At 42.7% G+C, this 10,753-nt stretch overlaps 1 protein-coding gene across 3 annotated transcripts in view; it reads left to right on the top strand.

The window, feature by feature from the left end:
• The first annotated feature begins 307 nt into the window (after positions 1-307).
• SHTN1 (shootin 1) overlaps positions 308-10,753 on the top strand; it is a 60,655-nt gene continuing 50,209 nt past the window's right edge. Inside the window, exons 1-2 of one of the 3 annotated variants that reach the window (XM_050339062.1) lie at positions 308-468; positions 9,285-9,337. In XM_050339062.1, coding sequence (XP_050195019.1) covers positions 411-468; positions 9,285-9,337 — 111 coding nt within the window. In that variant the 5' untranslated portion in view covers positions 308-410. The remainder of the gene's footprint in view (positions 469-9,284; positions 9,338-10,753) is intronic. The other 2 variants (XM_050339038.1, XM_050339056.1) reach the window with 2 other exon arrangements.

Genomic DNA, 10,753 nt, shown 5'->3' with positions numbered 1-10,753 from the left:
CATCAGTGCCATGGGCTGGGTGACGTGGTGGTGTTCGGTCACAGGCTGGACTCGATGGCCTCAGAAGTCTCGTCCACCCGAAAGGATTCCGCGACTCCGCTCACGGCCAGCGTGACGGTGCCGGTGCCGGCTCAGGGCGGGCGCTCGGAGCGCTCCGTGCCCGCCGCGCCCCGCCCGCCGGCGCTGCCCGCGGAGCCGCCGCGCCCGCACCGCGCCCGCACCGCACCCGCACATGCTCACTGGGGCGCCGCGGGAGGCTGGGCATGTGCAGAGCGGAGCGGGCCGGGCCGCCCGCCGCGCCCCGGGGCTGCGGCCGCGCTGCCAGGTGAGGCCGCGCTGCCAGGCGGGGAGGGGCGCAGCGCAGCGGGGCAGCCGCCGGCCCGCAGCGGCGGTGGCTGCAGCGGGGCAGGATGAACAGCTCCGACGAGGAGAAGCAGCTGGAGCGCCTCGCCATCCTGAAGGACCAAGGTAGGGAAGGGCGGCGCCGCCGCCTCCGGCGCTGGAGAGCGCGGCTCCCCCCGCGGGCCGGGCTGGGGCTCGGCCGGTGGGAGCGCGGCCGCCGCGGGGCGAGGGGAACGGGGTGGGCGCGGCCTGGGCGTTCCAGAGCCCCCCTTCCCCGGCCTCTTTCTCTGCTCATGCAGAGGGACATAGTAAAAGCGGTGAGAAAATAAATCGGGGCGGTGGAAGGTGTTGGCTCTTCCCCGTGTGAGCGCCTGCCGCGGTGGCCGCAGGTGAAGATGGGCTGGGCTCGATGACCTCGGAGGTCCTGTCTGGTCTCTCTGGGGCAGCGGTGGTGTGAGCGCGGGCGTCGCGGGTCGATGGCGAGAGGCCGAGGCGCTGCAGCACATGGTAGCCGTGCAGGGCGCTCCCCGTGCAGGGCGCTCCCCGTGCAGGGCGCTCCCCGTGCAGGGCGCTCCCCGTGCAGTGTCTCCGTGCCACCGGTGCACGGCAAACACCTGGGGCTGCTCCCCGCTGAGCCCGGATCCCCGCCTTGCCATCCCCCTGGGGAGCTGAGCCTCAGAGCGGGGAGGGCCAGGCTGTGCCTGACCTGGCGTCGTGTCCCACCTCCCGCCCAGCGCTGCGGGACCCGATACCAGCCCAGCCCGTGCAACACCTACCATCCCACCGCCCATCAGTGAGCACACTTCCCGCTCAGAGCTCAGTTTCTGTAGAGTGTTTGTAACTCCAGTGTAAATGAAAGGAAATGCCTGTCCTGGACTGGTTTGGTGCCGTGTGAGAGTCAATTCCGATTTTGGAAATTGATTTTTTTTGTAGAAAAGTCCAGTACCTTAGCATGGTGGATGTTCAGCTTCATGAGCGCATGGTTTGACGCAGAAACTAAACCACTGTAATCTTTAATCTTATGTAAGAAGAGGCGTGGAAAAGAGTGTGGATGTTTATAAAGCAGCCCATTTTTTAACTCTGTTGGTTGGTCTATATCCCTCAACCAGGTTGATCCAGCAAAGTTTCTGCCTTAGTTAATCGTGTAGGCAATGTTTGAAGATGCAGCTTTACCGGCCATTTAAATCCTTGACATCTGCTTGTGAGTGTGCATCAAGTGTTTGGTGCCTCCTGTCTCACAGCTTCGTGTGCAGTAGGTGTGAAGTAGCCACGCTGTAATTCTCTGCTGGTAATTCCCACAACTGAGTTCTCCCGGTCTCCCGTGAGCCTGGGAGGAGCTGTTTGGAAAAGACACATTGGACAAAGTTATGTAAAAGAGTGAAATTACGGCAATGTGATTAGTACTCATTTTTCCCTTCATTCTGACCATAAATGTGCTTGACCACCTTTATTGTATAGCAGAAGCCTTTCCTAACCAAATTTCATCTGAATATTTATGATCTGTTTATGACTTGCTCTCGTGCTTACATTTTGATTGTTGCACACTCAGCATTGGAAATCCATGATTACCAGCTGCACAGGTTAGATTCTGCCTTGGAAGGATTCAGTGGGTGTAAAATGACAATCTCATAGCTGTGTGTTTTGATAATTTGGGACCAAAAAATAAGGCTAAAAATCTGCATTTTTTTACTGACAGACTGCTTCCCTCCAGTACTGTTGCCTCCGGTGGAGTTGTCTGTGTCAAGAGGATACTTGTTAAAATGACTATAGTCAGTTGCAAAAACAATAAGTTTGGGTTATTCTTTAAAGAAAACCAAGCCTCTTGAAATTGATTAGAGTGGGGCTTTAGTTCTGCTGTATGAGTCTTCTGCTTGAGGATGTTGGGTATCCTTTAATCTCTAATGAAATTTTACGGGACTGTAGGAATTAGTTCAAGGGAAAGTTACTGTAACTTGAGGACTGTCTGTCTCAGATCCACTTGAGCTGTTGAAATAGAAACTGTACTTGGCAAACCCAGTCTTTTAAGGTGCTGTTCTTGGTGGTTGTTGTTGTTCATCCCTAAACGTAGGAGTTGTAGTAGTGTCCTCTCCATTCTTACTGATAACAAAACAAGATTATTTGGGATACTGCCAACTTGCCTCAAGTAAGTTTAGGGTGGTCTGTTAAACAGATGCAGCATGAAAAGAGGAGGTGAGAAAGTCTCTTCATTTTCCTCTATATTGATTCCAGATGAAGATAACAGTATTATTTTTGAAATAAATATGGTTGGTGGAATGATCTGCTCTCTCTGAATATTTGGGGTAATGAGTGCTTACTGTATTGCATTTAGAGTGGTGTATGGCTTCAGATTACTACAGCATTATGGTCTGTAGACAGATTTTTGAAAAATACAAATTGATTTGGAGGAGTTTCAGAGAACATTCATTCAGTAGCCCTTGTTTGGTTTCTCTTTCAGGATGTGTTTTTCTAGTCTTGAGAAACCTGCCTGACACCAGGTAAATGAACTGTCTGAGAAGTGGTGCAAAAGGCAGAGGGGAAAGCAAATAGCAGTGTGCGTGGCTGACTGCTGTCACATCTCAACTGCTTCTTATACGTTTCCTAAACCGGGTCAGTGGATTGAACCTGAGGCAGTGTTTTGTAGCCGCCTGCTCAGTTCTCAGTGGCAGCTGTGAAGATGTCTGGGGCTTGGGCAAATTCACTTGGCTGTTTGGCAGAGTTCTGAATGGCAGCAAGGACACCAAAGCTCTGTGTGCAAGATACGCTTATCTTTCACCATGCTGAATTTTCCAAGTCCTGTGCGTTAGGCTCAGATACCTGATACTGATCATTCTTCAGCTTCCTCCATTTCCAAGTTTAAGATGATCACCACAATGAAACACGATCTCTATGTTGATATTTAGGACTTAAAAGTGTTGTTTGAGTTTTAATTCTCAAATAGTTTTCTGAGATGGCTTGGTTTAATAAAGCAGAGCCACTATAAATGTTACTATTGCCTGGCTCTAAGTGATATTTCCAGTGATGCACACTTCTATTTAACTGACCCTTATTATTCCTGTGGGTAAGACTTAAAACAAAACCAAATCAACTGGGCAAAATCTTGTGTTATTAGTGGTTATTTGTAGAACCTGAGGAGTTGTAGCAAACTTGACTAACAGCTGAATCATAACAGTAGTTGATTACCTGCCTGAAAGATTGCCTTGTTTGCCTTTGGTTTTATTGGCACTGTAGGTACTTTGCCCTTAAAGACAGAGTTACCTGCCAGTGTAGTTGCTTTTCTGTTCACTTGAAAACAGGAGTCAGCAACCAAAATACCTGGAGCTATAAACTAGGTAAAATTACACTTCAGCACTATCACAGTCACATTTCTGGTCATTTTGCTACATGACAGTGGTTAACAACTGTTGATAACTACATATATACTAAACAAGTTTATATTGCCTGGATTTTCTTTTTAAGTCTGAAAGGTCTAGTCTTGCTCTGTGTTTACTGATTGGATTTGAAGTGTGCTGATTTCCAGTCTCTAGTCCCAAGCATTGTGACTCTGTATGTGGGGTTTTTTGAGTGGTTTTTTTTTTGGTTTTAATTAAGATCTGTTTGATCTTAAAACTTTTTTTAGAATGTCAGAATCTTTGAATAAGGGAATATCATATATCTTCTGAGGAACAGAGCAGACTGACAATCTGACAGCAATATTTCATAGTAGTACTATTTAGGAATATACTATTGACAAGCTCTTAATGTGACTTGGTAAATTTATTCTTCTTTGTGGCAGGTGGGTAATTTTTATGGCCAGAGGAATTTCTTAGGACACCTTGTTGGCTGCTGTGTTCCTCTCTGTAGTCATCTGCTCTGCAGATTTTTTTTCCCCTGGGTACCTGTCTGTATATGTTCATACACGGCAGCCTTTGTTCCCCAGCAGAACCCTTGCCTGAGTGTTTTCTTTGTATATTACTGTTGAATGTTTTTCCCGCTTCAGTTTCTTGTCTTGAACCATGTCTGTTTTTCAGAAACTTGATGTGAACTTAGGCAGTTGGGTTTTATCAGGCAATGGTGTGTTTAGTTTTCCTGTCCAGTTTCCAGGAAGCTGTAAGACTGCAGGTTGCAAATTTGGGGTCTCATTAAATTTGTTTGTACACATTTTCCTGCATTTGAGTAAAACCAAAGCATATGGGAACACCGATGCAGGGTCTGACTGACAGTAGTTGTACTTAACGTTATCTTTGTGTGTTTACACAGGTGATTTTTATTTGTTTATTTTTAAGAGCTGTTTGGTAGTCGAGCCTTGTAGCTTTCAGCTAGTGATATGTGAGCAAAAGCTTGGTTTGTCCACGTAAGCTTTAGGCCTAATAATAGGTTTATATACCTGAGTCAAGGTCCGGAGTCACTGTAAAGTAAGGACTAATAACACCATCACGTAGATTCACCTGTACAGACAGAGGAGTTACAAATACTGCCCAGGCATCAATTTGAAGTAGTTTGCACATGACTGGTGCTGTATCACGTTCTGTTGAAATAGAAATCACCTGGACAAAAGGGCTCTTTGAACCTAAAATGGGGAACAAGAGAAAAATTCATCCCTTTTGGCTTTTGTTTATCGTCTTGACAGCACTTCACAGGTCTTGTGCGTACTCTGCTTCTAGGGAGACCTGTATGAGAGAGTTTGTACAACACACTTGGCCTGATTCTTCCTGCTCCAGGTCCGCTGGGAGGAGGAATGTGGTGGCAGCAATTCCATTAAAGCTTCTGGTTCTGGCAGGGGTAATGATGTCTCTAATGATACATCCAAAAAGCCAGGTGTTAGTTTATTTCTACCAGCAAAAAATGACCTAATTAGAATAGCTTGTTTCATCTGGAGCAGAGGACTTCTTGCACTGTAAGCTCTTTGTCCTGCCTCTGCCAGTAAACACATGCCTGGTCCATAGTCTAGAAGTAGTGGAATGACACTTGCTTCCTTTGACAGCTCTACTTACTTTTTGATTAAATAAGTAGGTTTGAAATGCTGAAGTGGCATTATTTGTTGATTTGGCATGGAAGGGCTCTCAGTCTACTCAAAGGCCACCCAGATTTGCAACATGAATGCTAAGATATATGCATGTAGCATTTTTAAAGTTTTTGTTGTGTTTATTTTTTGTTTATTTTTTTTTCTTTAATTTCTGTTTTTTAATATACAGCTTTGGAAATGGGGTTGATTAAGTTTTCAATAAAGATTTGGAAGAGTCTCACCACCTCACTCTGAAAATGGAGAAGTCTTTTCTGTTGTTAACTATGAATTATAGTCATTATATACTTTTACCCTTATGACCTTGTTTTACTAATAAGTGCTTTTTAGCCCTAGTAAGTATCTAATACATAACACATCTAATTTAGATAGTGCTTGTCTTTTGGTAGCAAATCCAGGTTCATAGACACAGGTTCACAAATAAAAATCAAAAGACGAAGTTTTAATTAAAGCTTCTGCATACAAAGTTGCCTTCTTAATTTAGTGCAGATAAAGTGCGTTGATATTGTTCACCAGACAGTCTCCTCTGACCAGCTGAGCTGTGGAGTGAGAAGTTGGTGAATAAGTGTGGTTGTTGTTGTTGTGAAGGAACATGCTGTGTTCTCTCATGCTGGCTATTTTGGGTTTTATTGTTTTACAGTAAGAAAGAGCAGGGTTGGCTGGGAATATGTTTTGGGTGGGTTAAGTGCTGTAGCCCAAAATATTTGGTATTTTTTTCCTTTTCCTAGCTCTCCTCTCTCCTTAGTCTTGAAGTTGTAGTGTTGCCCTCATACTGCATAAAGATAGCCTGAAGCAGAAAAAAAGCGATTTGTGTCCTGATAAATTGTATATAATATAAATAATATAATATAAATAGTGCTGTATGTCAGGAGTAATTCTACTAAGGATAAAGTTCATGTCAGACAGCGACAGTATCCCAAGAGATCTCTGATATGTATTTGTTACAGTTATTCAGGATTCACTGGGGGCTAATGAGTACAACATGGGCATTTTACTACCAGTATATGCTACAATATTGATTCTTTAAGAAAAAAATATATAAAATTGGAATTTTAGTAGCATCTTTAGAGAAGTATCTTCACTTGTTTGTTTCATTCACCACAAGTGTGAAGAGATGTCTTTATTCCAGGATAAATTATATAGAATATAATCTGAATGAGTCAGGATGACATGTAAGAAGTTTTCAATCGCTCAGGCGAAGAAGTTGTCATGTATATTGTGTGAGTGCCTTCATAGATTAAGGAGGAAGAATAATCCTGTCTCTTGGAGAAAGTTTAGGGAAGTCCTTGTACAACAGGATTTATTGCTTGTCAATCTATAAATGAGTGGTAATGATACCTCCTAATCTAACAAAGAGGGTTTTTAAGGCTAAATAGTCTGTATGAGATTTAGAACATGTGAGCTGTTGCCTTGTACTCCTCCAGTTACTAACTGTTCTAGGTAGTTCTAGAACAAAGAGATGATTGTTTCCTTTATGCACTCTAGTGCTTCAGTGAAGGTTATATATACTCTTGACTTTTTTTTTAGATGGCCTCAAAACTTCATTGTACATTAAACACTTGAAAAACTTCATATCAGAACTTCCAAATAACCCCTCCACAATGTTAAAAAAATAAAATCCACCAACTTTCAACTTCTGCCTTTGCAGAGAATCTGATCCGCAGCAGATGGGTTCTGTATGGTTATCATCCAGGATGAACAATCTGATTTTAAGATATCAGATCCTTACTATGCATTAGCTATATTCAAGGAAGAACTAAAGTTTTGCAGTGACAGTGGGCACGGTAAAAAGGCACTGGAGAAAGTGTGTGAGTGCAGCATGAAATGGCTGGTGAGTTTCTGTTTGCATTCCATGACAGACCTGCCGTGGATCATAGTGAGAGAGGGAAGGGCTGCCCTGAACACAGTTTAATTCCCAGTCTCACCCAGGTGAGCCCTTACTGGGGATTTTTGGACTGTTATGTAAGTATTGTTTCTGGTAGCTTGTTTTTGTATCCATGAGCCTTAGGGGCTCATGATTCAGAGTCCTCTGTTCAGGGAGTATGTGAAGAGAGCGGTCAAAGGTGGAGCATCTGCCTGTTGTGTTTTTTCTTCTGCTTCTTGAGTATGGGAGGCAGATTTGGGTAGATAAGTGGGGGCAAGTAAAGGGATGGGTAGGAGACCTTGGTTTTACTGGTGCAGGGATGCAGGGCACGATTTTAAGAAACCTGATTTTGTTTGTTCCACTCTTTAGATTTACCTTTTTACTTGCATGAGCAGGAGTGAGGATTTTTTCCATCTCTTTGATTTAACAGTTTTCTTGTGAGTTTGCATGTGGACTTCACTTTAAGTTTTTTTATTTAACTTTTTTTTCTTGGAGAGTCCTGGATATATTTCTGCATTGGTTGGTCACAGCAGAGCTGAGATTCTGGCTAAGAGATTTTCACCATTCCTTTATTTCCCTTTCTAGCTAATACAGTCAGCAGGACCGTGCCATGACCCCATTGCTTGTCAGGGCACACAAGGAGCAGAATCCTGTTTTGAGTTGCTAGCCAGAAGCTAATTCTGCTGCGTGTATCCCAGACTTCATCTCTAAAATGATGTGATCTTGAAGAAGAGAGAAATTCGGATAATTTGAGGTTTTTACCTCTGAGGTACTTGTGTGCTGCTGTATGCTGAAGGCAAGCACAATAGTGATGCTGTGGATCTCACTTTCAGGAGTGAGTTGAATTAATTTTATTTCAGCAGATTTTGAAATGCTGGGGAGGGGGAAGAAGGCTGTCACAGCAGTGTAAAGTGTGACTTTGTAAGAGCTTCTTGTTTGAAGAAGTTTAACTGTCTAAAGCTAGAAAGGGCTAGTAGGTTTTCAGGTGGCTGAGTATGTGTTCATGTCTTCAGATGTAGGGTAAGACATGTCAAGAGGAAACTAACATCTCTGATGCTAGCAAGTGAAAGCTATCTATTCAAACCCTTTTTCCAGTTTAAGTTAGCTTGAAATAAAACCTGTATGCTAGGATAGCTTCTACTAGGTACAGGGCAAAATTTGAGGCAATGCTGAGGGACTGCAATAAGATCCATAGTGATGTCAACAGTCCCTTCATTCCACTTTTGCAGTATGTCTTGAAGACTGACCAGTGTTCTTTTGTAGCAAGATTTGTTTCTCTAAGTTTGGAAGCGTATTCAGCTTTTTCTAGTGACAATAAAATTTCTGTGGTCTCAAAGGCCAAGCAGCCCACGTGAGACACACTGAAAGAAGAATGGAATTGGGAAGTTGAGGCAGTGATGGCACATCCCTGAGGCAGTAAAATGGAAGGTTTAGGAGGGGCACACAAAAATATGCAGTAAACAGGAAGTTTAATTGGTAGTTGATAGATTGTTTCTGCACATTATTTACTGGTTTGAAACAATGGCCTTCAGAATCCTGGAGGTTGATCCCTTTCCTGCTGATCCCTGCAGCTGAGTGTGATCTTGGGCAAATCATACAATCTTTTCTTGTCTCCACTGCTGAGTTTAAAGATTAAAACTATCTTTCATAGGACTCTTGTTGGAAGAAAACATTAATAAATAAATACAGGAAGGTGCTCAGCTACTGTGGGAGTACTTATGTATTGCATTAATCATGCTTTCTGGCATTGATCTGTAACCTGAGCCTATGTGGGATTAAAATGGTATATTCACCTTGTAATTTTTGAACTCAATCAATGAGATTGTTTAACTCTACATTGATCAAAAATTGATTGTTTTGGGAGCTACCATATTTTTCAGACACTTTCTACTTGCTTCACTTCTAGAAGGATATCCAATTCATAAGCCATTAATAGGCTGTTAATGAAGTTTATGACCCATGTTTTTTACGAAGTCTGTGTAAGCACACAGAAGATTTCTCAATTTAATGAAATGGAGGGCTAATTTGGGAAGAGGTGCTGCTATATTAACTCTTTTTTTTTTTTTTTTTCTTCTATAGCTGTTGGTGAATATGAAGAGCTTAGAGCTGAAAATAAGAAAACAAAAGAAGAGGTTTGTATATATAACATTTATTCATTTAATACTAAAATGCTAAATACCAGAGTACCTTGTTGACTATGTCAGGTTGTTGTCTACTTTTTTGAGTTCACTGATACGTACTAGTAATAAGAATTCCTTGTACCTGTATGTTTTAAGGAGCAATAAGTGCAACTATTCTGGCTGTCCCACTCCAGAAAAGTTTGTTTAAATATATTTTAAGTGATTGCTGCCCTACCCACTTTACCTGTGATTACGGTGAGTGCAGACCAACACGTGTTTAGATAAAATTGTTTCTCTTGGATATAAATCTTGTTTTATTATGACTTGCACAAGGGACTTACTGAAAAGGAAAATAGAACAACTTCCCTTACCCACCCCTTCTGAAGATTCAGAATGTAGGAATATGATTTCTAAAGGTATTTAAAATCTTCCCTTTCCCATTCCTCCTTCAAATCTCACCCAGTTTTTAATAGGAGAATGGGATGTCTTAATTTGCAGAATGGTACTGCAGCATAAAATGGATTCTCAGGATATCACTCATCTTTCTATGACATCTATGTGCCTGCCCAACTTGAAAAGAAGCTTTGAATGTGTGGCCTGAACTTATTACTTTAGTGCAAGCTTCATTTTTTTATGTTCAGAGATACTGGAGTAAGAAATAATGCCTGCTTCCTAGATTGCTCATTGTGTTGAACTGTCTTTCTAATACTAAAGTTAAGCACATTTGGTAAGGTATCTCTTTGGTAAGGGATCTCATTTGATGTACCTGCTTCCTGAGAGGAAGCCATTGGGAACAGAGGACTCTGAGAGAGGTGTGATGGCAGTGCTGCATGGCATAAATCCATGGCAGTGTGCGAAAGGTTTTTTTGCAGGTAACCTTCTGAAAGGAACTGTGGTCACTGAGAGCCTCTTACCAGTTCTAAGTAGGGAGGAATGCAGAGGAGTGCTACAGTGTATTTTAAACAAAATTCTCCTTTCTCCAGTGTTAGTGAGCTGAAGATACAAGAAACCTTTAGTTTTCAAATCCCTGTTAGCTGCCAAGGCATGTAGGTTTAATTTTGCTTTTTTGAAGTCATTTTGGAAGGGTCATTTTTAGTCCAGTTATAAATGGTGCAATTCGAGGCTGTATTGAGAAGACCTTGTCCTTAACTACTTTCTCATTTCTAAAAAAAAACTTGAAACTTCCCTTCAGTTATGATAGAGCAGCAATTCTGTGTATTTCCACTGAGGTCAGCACGCTGTGCTTCACTCCCTCCTGTCCACTGACCTCCTTGTCGTCTTCATTTGGCTTCTTGCTGCATTCCTGTTACGCTGTTCTACACCAGTCTCAGATAGCCTGGGAAATCTGTCCTCTATTTTCACTATTCAGAAGAAGTGCTTAGAAGAAAAGAATAAATCTGAGGTAGACCAAGATTCCATCTAGCCCAG

This window comes from Myiozetetes cayanensis, unplaced genomic scaffold (assembly GCF_022539395.1).
Source record: "Myiozetetes cayanensis isolate MyiCay16 unplaced genomic scaffold, myiCay2020 scf10, whole genome shotgun sequence".
Lineage (NCBI taxonomy): Eukaryota > Metazoa > Chordata > Aves > Passeriformes > Tyrannidae > Myiozetetes > Myiozetetes cayanensis.
Note: the sequence above shows the minus strand (reverse complement) of the source record. Positions and strands in the feature narration are given on the sequence as shown.